Source organism: Gigantopelta aegis, chromosome 9 (assembly GCF_016097555.1).
Source record: "Gigantopelta aegis isolate Gae_Host chromosome 9, Gae_host_genome, whole genome shotgun sequence".
In the NCBI taxonomy this organism is placed as follows: Eukaryota; Metazoa; Mollusca; class Gastropoda; order Neomphalida; family Peltospiridae; genus Gigantopelta; species Gigantopelta aegis.
The window spans coordinates 3247072-3266639 of NC_054707.1; the positions used below are offsets into that span (position 1 = coordinate 3247072).

Below are 19568 nucleotides of genomic sequence, written 5' to 3' on the forward strand. Positions count from 1 at the left end.
GTTTGTTTGCGTTGCTGTCTATAGCACGAAACTGTGTTTTTTTTCCACAAGAATCATGACAGTTTAAACCTTGTAACTGGAAAATATCAAATGCATGCAGCTGTAAAAGTATTGTGTTATGATGTAGCTACGACAGCAGAAAGACGGTCAGAATATTGATGTTGATTGAGCAAAATAAACAGTAAAATAAAAGAATGAACACAATACGAGAATTTAAAGACTTTTGAAGACTTTTATTACAATTCAAATACTTCCAAAGACCTGAAAAATCCATTTGTTTTTCAAATTCAAACACTTGCAAGGAATTTATAGACCGCTACGAACCCTAATAAAGCTTCCATAAAGGGATTTGTCCAATATTAAAAAAACGCTAATAATTTTGATAAATTAGGAATATTATTCTATCAAAAAAGCTGTGTTTGTTTCTGCTTTATAACAATGTATTTCCATTAATAAAAACGAAAACACAGCAAGAGTATAATAAGTCAAATATGTCTTTAACACAATGTAGAATAAATATATTAGTTACACTTAGGACAGGGTCAGTACTTCTGTCAGTTATTAACAGTTATGCACTTAGTATAATTCACATGTGTAATGCTCAAGTGAACGTAACTTACCAACTATCCAAAGAGGAAAGCAAAATGAAGAAGATAAAAAGATATTAATAAAATAATAAGACAAATGATTATGAATATAATAATCATCATGCTTATCGAAGTCATCATTATTATCATCATAATCATCATCGTCATCATCATCATTATCATTTGCAAATGACAGTCGGTAGCAAGGAAATATAAAAGGTGGTTGCATCCCCTTCTTAACAGTGCAACACGTGACCACTGATCATTATTTGAAATAATCAAACTTATGTGCACAACAAACGTTGGCAGGTGTATGACACGAATGACAATCATATTATGTGGATATATAGACAAGGACTAGGGAGTGCAGGTGTATGTCACGAATGACAATCATATTATGTGGATATACAGACAAGGACTTGGGAGTGGAGTTGGATGGTAAAATAACTTGAAAGATTAGAGATGCTAGCAGAATTAGAAGGAAAAACAAGATGGATCATATACGTTCTTATTATACATTAGAAAAAAAAATGTATTCCAATAAAATCAAATATAATGAATTTAATAAAAGATGGAGTGTATACCATAAGTTGTTTGAATAAATATCTCTAGGTCATCCACCACTGACAGTATCTTAAGTATTTATTACCATATATATACATGTATAAAACAATTTGAGTGTTTAGTACTGAGTGAGGTTCAATGACGTGTTGGCAAGAGGTTTGTTGTTTTATTTCACAGTATATTAATTTTGATCTGTGTATGTATGTATAAAAAAATATATATATACTGTGAAAATGTGACCAAAAATGAAAATAAAATATTCAAATAATTTTTTTTTTTAAATATCATCACCAAATCAAACACTTATTTGAAATTGGCAGCAGCTCAAACCCTGTAACCACAATGTTTGTGATTATTTTTGTCCACATTACACAATCAAGTGATGATCTACAGAGCTCTATATTTGTAGTGATTTTTGTGATTTATACAAAAAACCATCTGCTGATTACACAGCCATATCCATCTTGATTTTTGGGTAAGGGTTATATTTCACGAGTTCCAAATTGTCCATTGTGAAATCATCAATGCTGTCCACCTCCCCTTTAATAATCAGTTTTGGAAATGGTCTTGGCTCACGTTTTAACTGTAAAAAAAGGAAGAGAAAAATAAATTAAAAAAATAAACTTTTATGAGCTGGTTAACATGTATCAAATTACTAATGAACATGAAACATAATTTTAATCTGCACACAAACTACATTAATTGCTATACGTTGTTTATTGGAAGTGTATATTTAATTATCAAGCCAGTCATAAAAAATGTCTGTTCTTGTTCAATGTGCGTGTGAAATTATTTTTAAAGAATAATATTATGCTTCAGTTGTACTTGTTGTATAAATACATAAAATAGATCCCCTAACGTTTACAGGGATACAGAAAGTACTAGCTCAATAGTGAAAATTCTGACTGACAATAAAATGAATGAATGTTTAACAACAGCCCAGAATGAACAATACATCCACTATTGGGTGTCGAACAATGGTAAATGTCTGACTGACAAGTTAAGTAATATAATCACCAGTCCTACCGGTGACTGTTATCTTATTAAGCCCACAAACAAATTATAAAAATATAAATTGTAATTAACAGTAACAGTTATCTATTATTAACGAACATGTAAATGAATGAATGAATGCTTAACGATACTCCAGCACGAAAAATACATGAGCTATTAGGTGTCAAACTATGGTAAATGAATGAATGAATGCTTAACGACACCCCAGTACGAAAAATACATGAGCTATTGGGTGTCAAACTATGGTAAATGAATGAATGAATGCTTAACGACACCCCAGCACGAAAAATACATCAGCTATTGGGTGTCAAACTATGGTAAATTAATGAATTAATGCTCAACGACACCCCAGCAGGAAAAATGCATCAGCTATTGGGTGTCAAACTATGGTAAATGAATGAATGAATGCTTAACGACACCCCAGCACGAAAAATACATCAGCTATTGGGTGTCAAACTATGGTAAATGAATGAATGAATGCTTAACGACACCCCAGCACGAAAAATACATCAGCTATTGGGTGTCAAACTATGGTAAATGAATGAATGAATGCTTACCGACACCCCAGCAAGAATACATGAGCTATTGGGTGTCAAACTATGGTAAATGTCTGACTGACAAGTTAAGTAATATAATCACCAGTCCTACCGGTGACTGTTATCTTATTAAGCCCACAAACAAATTATAAAAATATAAATTGTAATTAACAGTAACAGTTATCTATTATTAACGAACATGTAAATGAATGAATGAATGCTTAACGATACTCCAGCACGAAAAATACATGAGCTATTAGGTGTCAAACTATGGTAAATGAATGAATGAATGCTTAACGACACCCCAGTACGAAAAATACATGAGCTATTGGGTGTCAAACTATGGTAAATGAATGAATGAATGCTTAACGACACCCCAGCACGAAAAATACATCAGCTATTGGGTGTCAAACTATGGTAAATTAATGAATTAATGCTCAACGACACCCCAGCAGGAAAAATGCATCAGCTATTGGGTGTCAAACTATGGTAAATGAATGAATGAATGCTTAACGACACCCCAGCACGAAAAATACATCAGCTATTGGGTGTCAAACTATGGTAAATGAATGAATGAATGCTTAACGACACCCCAGCACGAAAAATACATCAGCTATTGGGTGTCAAACTATGGTAAATGAATGAATGAATGCTTACCGACACCCCAGCAAGAATACATGAGCTATTGGGTGTCAAACTATGGTAAATGAATGAATGAATGCTTAACGACACCCCAGCACAAAAAATACATGAGCTATTGGGTGTCAAACTATGATAAATGCAAACAAATAAAGTGATGAGCATACATGAGCATGAATACACTGACCTGCACTTTCAACGGCTCTATGTGGTTAACGTAAATATGTGCATCTCCCAATGTATGCACAAAGTCACCAGGCTGAAACAGAAAACCAAAAATGAGTTAAATCAGTCACAGCAACAAAGGTATTCACATGCTCAGCTGAAATACATATGTTTTGCAAAACAATTTTACATGAAACATGGACAGTCTCCCATTATATCATAAAATAATTATATGTGCTTTGATAACTTACTTGACACTCATTAAAGGATATTGATATATATAGGATAATAAGAGTGTCTTGTGAAATAATTTTTATTTGTCAGGCACTTTAGGTAGTAAAAACTGAAATTATTACAAGGGATATAAGCTTGATAGCAACAGGTATCAAGTATATTATTTTATATAATAAGCCATCAGTCTTTGGAAAACTATTTATTTCCTACACAGATATAAACATACCTGTATGTACTTCAATGTAAACCACTTTACACTATTCTGAGTATTGTAATAACTTTTTTCCATTGACTTCATTTTCAGACGATTTTTAAAATTCAAAGGTATATTTATTCAGGCATCGGAACTGGTCAGAGTGAAAGGAGAGGGTAACTGCGAAGAAGCTTACAGTGACCGAGCATGTCATGTCGTGTCATAGGGTTTTACGTGCACATTCAGAACAAGCTGTTGTAGTGCACGCCTGTCGTGAGCACAAGAGCCGGCCAAGACAGGAAAGGTGGGGGGAGGGGAGAGGAGGGACCGCCTGCACTGGCAGGTGCAAGGGAGCACCAGCAGCCCAATCAAATCGGTAGCAGGCGGGTGGGGGTGGTGGTGGTGCTATGGAATTTGAATGGAGCAGTTAAATGCCAAAGAGAAAAGGGTGCGCAATTTTGATCGAGGGAATTTGGCGCAATTTTGAACGGTCGGTCGAAAGGTAAATGGCCGAGCTAATATAGGTTTTGATATTAGTGAATCGAGAGTAGCTCGTTAATTTTAGACCTCTACGATGCTGTGGTGTCTCCCTAGGTTGCCCATAGGGCCCTTATAAAGGGCCTGACCGCTTCTGGTCGAGGCATCACCAAGTACCAAGTTATTACCAGCAGCAAGTATGGGGGTTTGGGTGGGGGAGGCCAATATTCTTTTGTTCAGCTTCCCCCGGGTGCATTGCAGTTGTGTACTCGGAACCGGTATTCTTTTGTCCGGTACGTGCTGGGCCATTAAATGGGGGCGGGTGCATTGCTATCATTAGTCAATGCACCCTGTGTACTGATGCAGTGAGCGTGTAGTCTGTGTGTGAATCCTACTTTTGTGTTAATGTTGTATTTATACGAGCATTCGATTGACTTTTGTACTTAATGGCAAAAGTTCACATTCTCTCAAGAGGTAGATACATAAAAGATAGCTAGTCGTTTAAGCGTGAAATAGCAACGCTGTAGAACGACGCATGGCTAGTCGATCTGTAAACGGTTTCACACGTACATGTTCCAGATTATAATTCGACACACTAATGAGGATCCATATTTGATATAACTGGGTCGTGGTGCGTTTCTTACAAAGTCTACTTAATAACAGTTCATCCTTTTAAAGCCAGTACAACGGTACTGGGGCGCTAATTGTCAAACAATTCGAGGAGAGGGAACAGAAAGAAAGAAATGTTTTATTTAACGACGCACTCAACACATTTTAATTACGGTTATATGGTGTCAGACATATGGTCAAGGACCACACAGATATAGAGAGAGGAAACCCGCTGTCGCCACTACATGGGCTACTCTTCCCATTAGCAGCAAGGGATCTTTTATTTGCGCTTCCCACATGCAGGATAGCACAAACCATGGCCTTTGTTGAACCAGTTATGGATCACTGGTCGGTGCAAGTGGTTTACACCTACCCATTGAGCCTTGCGGAGCACTCACTCAGGGTTTGGAGTCTGTATCTGGATTAAAAATCCCATGCCTCGACTGGGATCCGAACCCAGTACCTACCAGCCTGTTGACCGATGGCCTAACCACGACGCCACCGAGGCCGGTGTACTTAGTTTGAAGAATTTTGATTCCCGCCCCCTAAATATAGGATTTTAGTAGGCTTACTTGGTTTGTCTTCAGGCTATCTGGATAGTTGGGTATCGGTTTTCCTGCATGTCTTTGCTTCTGGAACCCTAGTTGACTTACCTTAGTTAGCTAGGATGGAATGCATCAGTAATAAAAAAACATTGTGTAGTTTATTTACAATTAAGTGACCGAGCAGGGAAAGCTGCTATATAAACCACTTCGTTTGGTGCCAGCCAAGAGCAGGGGAAGTTGCTATATAAACCACTTCGTTTGGTGCCAGCCAAGAGCAGGGGAAGCTGCTATAGAAACCACTTCGTTTGGTGCCAGCCTAGAGCAGGGGAAGCTGCTATATAAACCACTTCGTTTGGTGCCAGCCAAGAGCAGGCGAAGCTGCTATATAAACCACTTCGTTTGGTGCCAGCCAAGAGCAGGGGAAGAAGTTGCTATATAAACCACTTCGTTTGGTGCCAGCCAAGAGCAGGGGAAGTTGCTATATAAACCACTTCGTTTGGTGCCAGCCAAGAGCAGGGAAAGTTGCTATATAAACCACTTCGTTTGGTGCCAGCCAAGAGCAGGGGAAGCTGCTATATAAACCACTTCGTTTGGTGCCAGCCAAGAGCAGGGGAAGCTGCTATATAAACTACTTCGTTTGGCGCCAGCCAAGAGCAGGGGAAGCTGCTGTATAAACCACTTCGTTCGGTGCCAGCCAAGAGTAGGGGATGCTGCTATATAAACCACTTCGTTCGGTGCCAGCCAAGAGCAGGGGATGCTGCTATATAAACCACTTCGTTTGGTGCCAGCCAAGAGGAAGAAAAACTAACCATTGCTGTTGGTAGTAGCTCTTTAATGGTATTTTTTTTAGATCTCCTCGGATTGGCACGAATTGCAGAAATGGTCCTGGTGGCCCCTAAAACGTGGTAAATTCTCAAGCCTGATTTATTCTTTTAAAACAAAACTACTGACAATTTGATCAACTACCACTGAAATGCTGTAGCTGCTAGGATTACACTAAAAGTATTCTTAAAAAAACTACGAAGGAATGCACTGATAGACAACATACCTTGAGGCCAGTCACATGTGCAATCATACAAGTTAAGAGAGAATAACTTGCAATGTTGAATGGAACTCCTAAACCCTGTAATAAAAATTAAAACAAGACATATCATATAACCAAGAAACGTCCAAAATGTAAATGATTTTTTCAGATGACCTACATGAGCTGCTAACAGGAAACACACACACACACACACACAAATGATATATTAAAAACAAAAGGTTCTTGTAATGGGGTATGAGCTTTTCACAGAAGAATGAGGGCCAAAAGACTTTTCACAGGATTTTACTTGTTAAAAGTTAACATTTTGATTTCCTGAAAATGCAGCAGACTAAGAGTATTACAAATTACTAATATTGAACATTCTAAACTTAAATTACCACTGCTGAACATTCTAAATTGAATTTGAAAGTTTTACAAGGATAACATCATTATTCATACATGAGGTCCCTCTGGATCATTTATCTGAAACAATAACTAGACAGCAGACAGGGACATTTCAGCCGGAACATTTTCCAAATTATGTCATTATTCATGGGAGTAAATTCGTTTTAGCTAAAAAGACATTTTAATATAGGATTTTCAATAATTTTAATAAAATTAACAGTCTTTATTGGAAATGAAAACATACACGACAATGTTATCATCTGATATCTGACTATACGATAGCAAAAAAAATCCAATCTACATGTATGTCATATGTTTGTTTTTATACAAACAGTATTAAGTAAATAAAGAAAAAGCATTCGTAGAGTACTGCTCAAGCAATACATGTCCCCTACTGGGCCCAACAAATCGTATCTCTTAAGTTCAAGGGCCATAACTGGGGAAATGGGTAAAATGCCATAAAAGGTAAACTTGGATCTGTAAGAGTACATGATAAAGCTATATACAAAATTTCATCTCAATATCATCAGGCACTGCAAAAACAAAGTCCGGATTTTCAAATTTCTTAAGTTCAAGGGCCATAACTCTTGTCATAAATGGGTAAATGGCCATAAATGTCAAATTTGATTTGTAACAATACATGATAAAGCTACTTCCTGCCCTGAAATTGGTCACTGGCGAAGTCAGAGGCCAGATCCGGGATAGGCGTGCCTGAACCTCTGTGGATATGGACACGTAAGTAGAGTTCCCATCCCATCCCATGATAAAGCTATATACAAAATTTTAGCTGAAGGCATTGTGAAAACCCCCCACCTGGACGAAGATTAAACATACAGTCCCCTTCAGTTAGACCAGTAGGGGACTAAAACCAAAACATCTGTATATGTCTCACCATGTCGGCTGACCTCTGGTAGAGCTGACAAGACAGTTCTCCATTTGCTACATAGAACTGAACCAAACAGTGACAGGGAGGCAAAACCATCTTAGGAAGATCTGAAAAAACAAGATGGACACATCACAATTTACATTATATCAAGAAGTGTAGAAAGGAAGGAAACGTTTTATTTTAACAACACACTCAACACATTTTATTTATGGTTATATGGCGTCAGATATAAGGTTATGGACCACACAGATATTGAGAGGAAACCCGCTGTCGCCACTTCATAGGCTACTCTTTTCGATTAGCAGCAAGGGATCTTTTATATGCACCACAGACAGGATAGTACATACCACGGCCTATGTTACACCAGTTGTGGAGCACTGGCTGGAGCGAGAAATAGCCCAATGGGTCTAATGACGGGGATTGATCCTAGACCGACCGCGCATCAAGCAAACGCTTTATCACTGGACCATGTTCCGCTCATAAAGAGGGGTAGGTCGCAATTATTTCTATGATGCAATTTTGAAGAACTAATTAGTGTAGATTTCTAGACAGCTGACAAATGAATGAACATGACGGATTTATAAAACAAACATTTCATCATAAATGGGCCTCAGAGGAGTGCAAATCTGCAAATTAAAAAAAATTTTTTTTAATTTTTGCATAACCCGCCATGACCAAGCAAGTGATGTTCTAAATTTAATGTGTGAATAAAAAATGAATTACATAAAACTAAACTTGCACAAATGAGACGCTAATTTTCATGATGTTCAGAGGCCTGGGTAAATATATTTTCCATGACTTGTTTTTAAGGAATTTTCTATGATCATCAAGCTAAAACATAATTAATAACATTTCAGTGTTTTGTTATGCACTGTCAATACCGTCTTGTGTCATTTTAAACAAGAAAAATTAAAACAAACATTCCGAGGGTACTGCCAAAGCAATACATGTTCTCTACCAGGCCCAACAAATTTTCATATCTCTTAAGTTCAAGGGTCATAATTCTGTGACAAATGGGGTAAATCGCCATAAAAGTCAAACTTAATTTGTACCAATATATGGTAAATCTATACACAAAATTTCAGCTCAATATTTTGAGGCATTCCGAAAACATTCTGGAAAACATGTTCAAGGGCCATAACTCCATAAAGGTGAAACTTGACCTGTAACAGTATATAGATAATAAAACCTATATAGTACCCTCTGGTTGGACCGGTAGTGGACTAATAAATTGATTTTCATTAATTTTCCATCCAGGAACTCAACACTTGCACATGACTTTGCAGGCCTGGAACAGGACATTTGCAAATTACATGACCCATATGAACCTCATTCATGCAATACAGAACATGGCCCATTATCTCCCTTACCTGGTGGATTCCACGCTGACATAACGATTCTCCGGTCATCAGGACTGTTTTTGATTTTCTCTATGACAGACTGGAGCTGGTCGATTCCTTGTCTACTGTAGTCCGTGTGCATGTCTTTGTAGTCGGCTCCGAAATGTCTCCACTGAAACCCGTACACTGGGCCCAAGTCACCTGAAAGGTATACATGTATTAAGTGTTTAGTAAAAGAGGACCACAGCCAGGGCTAGCTCTGCCACTCGCCAAATTTGATATTAAGAACTGATGAATTTTATTTTAATTTGGCAAAAATCCATGTGATAACTGCTATTTTGTAGCTATGTTTCTAGACTCTGATAATCGGCACCATTCCCCAATGGCTTTGTCAATCTTTATTCTCAATGCTGGAGTAAAAAATTCCCAATCTGAATGTAAATAATTCCCATATTTATTATTAAATAAAGATATATACTGTAAACAATACTTAACACTTGACAAACAATCCTTCCCTCCCTTTAAATTTCATAATCCTGTCTTCCCGACATTTATTTTACCTTCTTCTCGTTCGGTCATTCCCAGACTGTCTAGGAAAGCTCTTGATCCATTAGCATTCCATATGTTGACTCCTTTGTCACTGAGTTCCTTGGAATTCGTCGAGCCCCTGATAAACCACAGGATCTCTTCAGCAACCCCTCTCCAGAACACACGCTTTGTTGTCAAGAGTGGAAAACCTACAAGTGAACCAAACTATTGTCAATTTTAAGTGAACATTACACACTGAACAAACAGTAGAAATAAATAGAAAATTATGTAAAATCAGGTCTGAAAATTGCGAACAATAGTTTCGTTCATGTGTCGCTCGCATCAGTAGTTTGCGTAACCCATTTTTCATTTGCACATTGCAGGGTTCAAACTTAACCATGGCACCGATGGCAACTCGAGCCCTGACATTGAATTTATGACATCATTTACATGGTCATGACAGGTTACGTAAGATCTCAATGGGTTACCTGAATTTGTTTTTGCGTAAGCTATAAATGGTTTACCAGGGTTCATAGCCTTAAAGACCAAACAAATTCAAAGACGTATCTGCCATTTTCAAAGACTTTTACACAGCGGTCAAAGACAATATAATGTTTACATCGCTGTCCACGGCAAAATTTTTTTTGCTTTTTCACATGCATGATGATTGATTAAAGCTTGTAATTGGAAAATATCAAATGCATACAGCTGTAAAAGATATCATCATTGCTTTGGCTATGATTTGAGAATTTGAAGACTTTCAAAGACTCGGGGCGTCTAGAGACTTTTAGTACAATTTGAAGACTTTCAAAGACTCGGGGCTTCTAGAGACTTTTAGTACAATTTGAAGACTTTCAAAGACTCGGGGCGTCTAGAGACTTTTAGTACAATTTGAAGACTTTCAAAGACTCGGGGCTTCTAGAGACTTTTAGTACAATTTGAAGACTTTCAAAGACTCGGGGCGTCTAGAGACTTTTAGTACAATTTGAAGACTTTCAAAGACTCGGGGCGTCTAGAGACTTAGTACAATTTGAAGACTTTCAAAGACTCGGGGCTTCTAGAGACTTTTAGTACAATTTGAAGACTTTCAAAGACTCGGGGCTTCTAGAGACGTTTAGTACAATTTGCAGACTTTCAAAGACTCGGGGCGTCTAGAGACTTTTAGTACAATTTAAAGACTTTCAAAGACTCGGGGCGTCTAGAGACTTTTAGTACAATTTAAAGACTTTTAAAGACTCAGGGCTTCTAGAGTTTTTACAAAATCCACTAGCCATGGTATCAGTGATTTAAAAAAATGTACTAGCCATGATTAAAAATTCACCAACCCTATTTTACTTAAAAGAGAGGACAATTAAGGCATTTGGCCTGGTATGCATATTCAACGATATATAATGCACATTATTGCTTAATATCAACACGTATAATCATATAGTTAATTAATAAAACAGTTAAATGTGACGGCTATTATATATAACGGGCGCAGCCATTTTGTACCATCTGAGTGAGTACGCCCTCTGGCGAGCTGGGTTTTTTTACGTAATACTTACCGCGTAATGTCAGGAATGAGCCTTAGAACTAGAGAAACAAAATCTACCTGGTTTTTGCGGGATGATAAATAGTCATACATTGCAATGTTCTGTAATAATACACACCCCAGTAAGCCAGCAGTAAGTATATCCAGCACTACATATATTAGTTTTCAATACAAAATAAAATACCATCGTCAAAGTGGCTACACAACAAGTCGAAACAATTAACAATGTTTTGCCCATGCATTAACTTACGTACTGAAATGATACACGGAGTGTTTTCTTAGTTAATTGGTCTATGCTGTTAGTTGCTTCTACCTGTGATTCCTGATTGGCAGGTGTGTATTTGATTGGTAACCAGACGAGCCAATTAATTGACGCTGTCTAGACACAAAAATACATACCGGTATTGTGGAATATTACCTGTCGCCCCTAAAATTGTAATTGACATGGTTTATTACTGTAAATAGTTCTGTAAAACTATTGATTAAGTAGACTTTTCCATCTAAAACCACAGAACTGACCAATTACGTAGTCCCAAAGAAAAGAAAATTTATCACTTGGGTATCGTGGGTTGTCGTTTTTGCTCCAATGTAGCATATCAATAGGCCTAATTTTGTACATTTTCCCTTTGGATTATTTAACAGAGAAAAATACTATAACCCCATTTTGTTCCGTTAATGCAACTTGAAATATATTTAGTTAAATACTAGTAGTTTATTATAATATTACGTCATTTATGCTGTTTTACAAGTCAGGTTGATCAAAGAGAGGTGCCTTGTCGAAAATTACTGCTTTTGTTTACACTGTACATACAGGAGATGGTCAGGAGCTGACGTCACTTCGCCCCAAGCTATCCCACCGGACGTCATAAAAATGAAACAAAATGGCTGCCCCCAGTTAGCAGGAATAATCATGTTTTTTTATTAACTCTAAAATTACGCGTTTTTCATTTGCTAAAGTGTCAGTATGTGTTGGTGGTCCGCGTATGCATCTTTCCAACACATAAGACTCTTGTTTGAGTTGACCCTACCTTTAATACAATTTCACCAATAGTAGTAATGAATATGTTACCCAAAGAGGAAAAAAAGGGATCAAAAACACTAAGATTTGGGGGGGGGGGGGCTACCATAATCTAGAAGCCCAGAGACTTTTAGTACAATTTAAAGACTTTCAAAGACCTAAAAATCATTTTTTTCAAATTCAAAGACGTTCAAGGAATTTAAAGACCGCTACGAACCATGTTTACCCAAATTTTCAATTCTCAGAGGGCCAGCCCTGAAAATAATTCAAAAGTTACAAGTTAATTTTTCAATAATTTTAAGGACATCTTTTCTTTTATTTTTTATTCCACATTAATGTATCTGAACATGAATAGGGCTCTAATTTCATCTGTACAACGCTCATGCAAATTATCTAAATTTATATTTATAACCTATTTTTTTTGCTGGAACATTAAATTTAGGATATCTTTAATATCCGTGGACATAATGGGTTGAACACCAAAGCAACTCTCACTTTGTCTCAGATTGTATCTCATCTGCATTCCAAATATGGAAAGTGTGTCTGTGCCAGTTCGGTTTCCTTTCCGCACGCCATGGTCGATAATTTGTTGAATGGCTTCCAGATATTGGAATTCATCTGACCTGAAACAGAGCAAGACCTATCATGTCACCCTTAAACTCAGTTCAGAAACACAACAAAAAATTGTTTCTAGCACTTGAAGTTACAGAATTTGTTACCCATGTACAGAAATTATGCACTTGCCTACAGCAATTTTACATCAGAACCATTTGGAATAAATAGCCCTTCCTTGATCTTCGATAGTCAGTTGACGTCGTACCATTGTCGAATTTGGAGTGTGCACCGTACACGAACGCAAGCTCCAATTATACGGAAATTCAGCATTGGGAACATGGAATACACATGCAAAGCGTGCAAATGAAGCGCTTTGTGAAAAAGCAAGTTATGGGCACTTAGCAGACCTTTCGCTTTCGCCCTAATTTACGTGCAAATGTAAGCATGTTTTCGCCATTAGAACTAGTCGACAGTGTCAATGACAGTGGATTTTAATTCATTTATGGGTTGCTTAGACCCACTTTTGTCAAAATGGAACAATACCATGCGTGACATTATGGTCTAGCTAATATAATTGACATTCAGAAAATAATGTCTAAAATATCGTCTGACCCTTAAATTCTTTTGAGTAGTATAATATAGTATATTCTAAAATGTACTTATTATTCAGTTTACGTCTTGTAATCTAATAATGAAATGCTGCTGATGCCTAGGGCTGGCTGTAGCCCAGTCGTAAAGTGTTCATATGATGTGTAGTCAGTCTAGGGTCGATCCCCCTCGATGTGCTCATTGACGTCAGTGCACCACGAGTGGTATATATACCACGTGTGGTATATATCACAAAAGAGGCAATTTTACTTATTGTATGCATCAGATAATGAATTGTATGTTTCTCTTTAATTTGAAAGAAGCAAGTGAATTTTGATTTGATATGTATGTTCCCCAAAAGATTCACCGGAATAAGATATACACTATGCATATATTTTTTGCACCAAAAGTGTGAAATGTAAGGACCCAATGCCCTTTTGTTTTTATTTCAATTGTTTTTAAATATGAGGAGATGTCAAATTTTTTTAAAATGACAAGTTTATAAATGTCCAATTATGAAGACGTTCAACAATTACATAATGTAAGATCAGACTCTTTATTTTTTGTAACCCTGCCTCAATTGTTTTGTAATGATGACAAGACTCACCCCTATATATTATTATTTATCAATTGTCTCCTAACCACTTCCTTCTTTTCCTGTCACTGGCATTAATTTTACCAACATTATAAATGTATAAATAATAAGAGGAAAATACATGACCCTAATAAACTACTAGACATTTTAGAATCGGAACCATTCGAAAAAGTACATATAAAATTTTGCAAATTCAACTTACAGGTAGGAAGAAACACAACCAATATTGCATGTAAAAGTGAACTAGGCAGATACCCACTAATAAATGAAATAAATCAGAAAATTATAAGCTACTGGGCACATCTACAAAATCTACCTCAAGAATGCACACTTCTACTTGATGCAGCTCAATACAGCAAGCTACTTGATAACAATAACAAAAACAGCTTTCACAACTACACAACAAACATGCTTAAGAAAAACTGCATCGACGTAACAGCTATTGACACTACACCAAAAAACAAGAAAAATCTCAACAAACTAGTAACCGAAAAACTACAACACAACTACAGGCAATACTTTAAACAAAAATTAAAAGACTCCGAAAAACTGTTATATTATAAACACATAGTACGACCATATCAACTTGCCCTAATTGTAACCTAAGAAGACATGTAACTAAAATTAGAATATGTGCACACCGCCTCGAAATCGAAAGAGGCAGGTATCACAATATTCTCAGAAAAGACCGACTCTGCAAGCTTTGCAAAGAGGCAGTGGAAGATGAGGCACATTTTCTCGTGGACTGCAAACAGCTAGAAACGAACAGGAGAAAATATTTTATTACACTCACACAAGAATTCCCAATATTCCAAACACTAAATAAATACGAATTTTTTTATTATATCATCAACTGCCCTAAAACACAACTCATTACAGTCGCACAACTCTGCTCAGATTTGGACACAGCACGAACTAGCCTTCTAACTAGACCCCCTGCCACTTAATAATATTTATTCATTTTAATTAACCAAATATTGAAGAACAGACAAAAGACAATAGAACCTGTTACACTACATGTACTTTATTAAACAAGAGTTGTAGTTTAGTTGTTTTTTTTATGTTAGCGTTTAATTTTATGTACTTTATTTTTGCTGGTCAACCAGACTATGTTTTTATTATACATATATGAACATGGAAATAAAGTTATTGTATTGTATTGTATTGTATTGTATTGTATTGTATAGGAGAAGCCATGTGTTTAGGGAAGTGACGTCACGTATCAGCATGCGCGCGCATCTGGTAGGCAGAAGTCTATCATAATGGCCATTAGTAACAAAGCGAACTAGCGTAGCGTGAATAGCAAAGAATGGCCAACACGTGCTTAAATTACCGCTTGTAGCACGGGAACGCTATTCTACATAGCTACATGTACTCTTTCCACCCATACAATTTGACGATTGACCGAGTTCAAAACTATAGCAAACTTCCTTTTTTTTCTTTTTTCTTTTCACCTGAATAAATATTTTTAGTCCATGTATTTTTAAAGCGTCTGGTCCATATTTCAAGTAAAGCATTACAAACGAGCGCGCGCACACACAAATAAAAATAATAAAATAAAACGAGTAGGCCTATATTTTTTATTTAAAACTGTTTAAAAGAAATAATTGGCCTACACTTTGTTAAAGGAAATTATTTCTTTTAACAATTTTAAATAACCCATATATATATATATATATATATATATATATATATATATGCATATATGTATATATATATATATATATGCATATATGTATATATACATATACATATATATGTACATATAGATACACATACATATATATATATATATATATATATATATATGAACATTTGTTACAAATGAACAACCAGTAGACAATATATAGACAGTAGTTATATATATATATAACACATCAGACTTGTCTACTGGTTCATTTGTAAGGCTTTTCATCAACAATAAATTTAAGCAAGTATCTTATTAGAAAACTTTACAAAAACTTTAAAACTATTAATTTTATCAAGTCCTTTTTTATTCCTTAAACTTGCTGATATCGGATACATATTAACACATTGTATTAAAATGGAGGAACCTAAATTTAGTTTCCATACATGTTCCATGACCACACATACATTGCTCCCTCTAGCTACAGCATCCCTTTTTAAATATTAGTACAGAACTTAGCCTTTTAAACCGGATACATCTCAAAGTTACTTGGTCCCTCACCTTTGTGGTTCCATCTTCAGAACATTTTGTAGCATTATTTTTTTATATATATATACATAAAAATTGCCATTAATATTTTAATCACCTAATCCCATGCAGGCCAGGACATAGTTTAATATGCAGTCGATCTAGGATTGATTCCTGTTGGTGGTCCTATAGGGCTATTTCTCATTCCAGCCAGTGCTCTACAACTGGTGTAACAAATGCTACACTATTTATTATCCTGTCTGTGGGCTGATGCATATAAAAGATCCCTTATTGTTAATCGGAAAGAGTAATCCATTATGTGACAGCAGCAGGTTTCCTCCCTAATATTATCTGTGTGATCCCTAAACATGTCCGACTCTATATATCCGTAATTAAAATGACTTGAGTGCATTGTTAAATAAAAGATTCCTTCCTTTCAAATCTAAAACAGTGTCAGTTACCTTTGACAAGAGGCACAGTTTCAAAGGCTATCACTTTCAACCTGATTAATAAACCAGTTAAAACAACAAATTACTGTAAATGGTAACAATACAATGTTTTAATGTAAGACACACATTAACACAATGCAAATATCATTTGATCATTGGTTTATAATGATAATAGAAAAAGAAAATAATAAATATGTGTTGTCTACTGTTTCTCGATATAATTTTATTGATTTTGTAAAGTCTGTTTTTATTAGAAAATCGAGATCCTGGTAAAAAAAGATTAAATCCAAGTGTTATCAATGTCATCATCACATACTGAATAGCCCCAATCATATTGCATATGGTAGTTTGGAAAGTCAGTGTGTTATCAATGTCATCATCACATACTGAATAGCCCCAATAATATTGCATATGGTAGTTTGGAAAGTCAGTGTGTTATCAATGTCATCATCACATACTGAATAGCCCCAATAATATTGCACATGGTAGTTTGGAAAGTCAGTGAAAAAAGTTCTGGTATCCCTCTTATGCACAGAAACATGAGATACTGTAGAAAAGAATCGCTGAATCTGATACCAGTGTTCTCCTTAGCATCCCTTAATTCACCCTAAAACTTAAACGCCCTTAATTCATCGTGAAAGGCCCATTTTTCATCCAAGAGTTGCCGGTTCTCTTTTTGTCCATAAACAGGGATCACTGATACCTAGGAAAAAAATAAGAAAATTGGTAAATTTCTATGATATATAAGTATGAAAGTTTTATATTGTGTATATTGAATATTATTGAAATATTTGAATACACATAAATGTATTTGTGAAGACATATTGACATCTGTCACTGATGACAATAATACTTATAAATACAATCAGCTCCCCTTTTCTTTCTTTATTTCCTGCAAACAAATTCAGATAACTTATATAATAAATGCATGTAACATAATTTATGTTTTTAATAAAATATAATGGCTATCACCAACTTGTGGATCAATATCCAGTTTTATTATTAGTATTTATTTATTTTTAATCCCAAACAAATGATTTCATACACCTGATATCCCACCCTGAAATGTTTATACCTTTTATTTTATTATTAAAAAATCAACTTACACATTACAAATACACCTGTGGATCACTTCTTCAATAAAAAAAGTAAAACATTATAATTAACATATAATATAATTAATAAATGGAAATATTTCACAACCATTTTCATATGAAACAATATATATATGCTTGATTGCACACACACACACACACACACGTACACACACACAGCTCCCTGTTATTTAATTAAAAATATAAATACTCCAGCCACCTACATATTTTATGGCATAATACAATATAAAATATATTCAGATTTTTGTTTTACCCACTATAATGGATCTGTCAATACAAACAAAAAGTTACATAAAACGTTGTTTGTCGATTGACTGGGTAGGCCTACTGTTCACAGGGTAACTTTGTTTCCATGTCAGTTTGGTGGGGGCTTTTATTATTATTATTTTTTATTTTATTATCTTTTCAATTTTCATTTCAATAAATACTGACGTGTATTAGTATTACGAATGAATAACATACAACAAACCTTGTATAAAATGACGATCTCCGTTGTGGGATGGGCAAAGTTGATTGTTGTCAGCTTTAACTGTTCAACGTTTCGCTTCCACTGTATTTGATGAAACTAATTTCATAATCCTTACTACAGTGACTTGTGCATCTAACAACAACGTATGAAATTACCATGACAAAATACCATTCATCAAAACTAGTCTACACTGATTTAATTGACGGAAAAACATTCGATTGTTCATTACTACTAATGCCAACTGGTTTCTTGCCTACCAGCGCTCACGCGGTACCACGTGATCAAAACATGTGACGTCACCGTGGCTTCTCCTATTGGTGCCCAAATTCTGGGAGCGGTTATAGAATCTGTCCGCCACTAATCCTTCTGTAAAAAGAGGGATTTTTTGGTGGGATTCTTAAAAAAAGTGGGGCATGGTTTTTTGCGGAGGAAAAAGAAAGAAAATAAAATAATTTATTTAGTAAAAAAAATAATAATATAAAAAAATATGGACATTAAGACTTATTGGGGGGGGGGGGGGGGGGCAGACCCCCCAGCCCCCCTTGCTAACCATAATCACTCTGTAGCCGTGTAGGCTATCAACACTCCTCTAACAATCGACCGACAAAGTTCCTAAATTAAAATAAAGTAAAACAGAAAATCACTCGACCCTATATTCCTAAAACAAACTAAACCCTAACCGTTCCTGAAATAAAACACAAAATAACGCAAAGTTCCTAAAATAAAATAAAATAAAATGGAAATTAACTCGAGTTATTGGCTTTATTTTAGTAATCGTCAGAGTAGTTAAAATTATAGAAAATTACATATTCGTTATTTAGTGTATAGTAAATGGTTGTATTTAGCCTTAGGTGGCGGACATATTCTATAACCGTACCGGCTAATTATAATAAATAAATAACAATAAATAAATTATTGATTTAATAATAATAATTAATTAAATTATTAACTAAATAAATGTTTCCTTTACACACACACACGCCTTTTCGCACGCGAAAAATAGCAACGGTTCTGATTGTACAAGCTTAAATCTTGCCTTGTTGAACTCGTTCCGTTGCAAAGTTTCAGAAAACAAAGCCGGCTGGATTGGTTTACGTGATTTCCATCACTCAGTAATTTTCCGTTGATTTGCTTTTCTGTTTTTGTAGCATCACCGTTTAATCCTTTCGGCGATACTAATTCTGCCATAGTTACCAACTGACGTTATTAATTATCTTCGTAAATTAGGTAAAACTTTCGGAGAATTGAACTGAGGATTTTCTTACTTAAATCTCCCGCGTAAACTTAAAGGGATGCAGGAAAGCCGCGTAGATATCCCGCCAAATATTTCGGGTTGTGGTATTC

The 19568-nt window shown here is 35.6% G+C and overlaps 1 protein-coding gene across 1 annotated transcript; it reads right to left on the bottom strand.

The window, feature by feature from the left end:
* Positions 1–218: 218 nt before the first annotated feature.
* LOC121382180 (thymidylate synthase-like) lies at positions 219–19532 on the bottom strand. The gene is made up of 8 exons (XM_041511703.1): positions 19261–19532; positions 12794–12921; positions 9779–9955; positions 9249–9419; positions 7885–7985; positions 6612–6686; positions 3528–3599; positions 219–1734 (listed from the first exon to the last, which is right to left on the bottom strand). The coding sequence occupies exons 1-8, from the start codon at positions 19410–19412 to the stop codon at positions 1597–1599; spliced, it is 1014 nt and encodes a 337-aa protein (XP_041367637.1). The 5' UTR covers positions 19413–19532; the 3' UTR covers positions 219–1596.
* Between the last annotated feature and the right edge of the window lie 36 nt (positions 19533–19568).

What these genes read in the sequence shown, in the direction of transcription:
- LOC121382180 (XM_041511703.1), bottom strand. Translation starts at nt 19,412, where the DNA reads ATGGCAGAATTAGTATCGCCGAAAGGATTAAACGGTGATGCTACAAAA. An exon ending in AACGGAACGAGTTCAACAAG is followed by an intron (nt 12,922 to 19,260) that starts GCAAGATTTAAG and finishes GCTCTGTTTCAG; the next exon opens with GTCAGATGAATTCCAATATC. An exon ending in GAGATACAATCTGAGACAAA is followed by an intron (nt 9,956 to 12,793) that starts GTGAGAGTTGCT and finishes GTTCACTTGTAG; the next exon opens with GTTTTCCACTCTTGACAACA.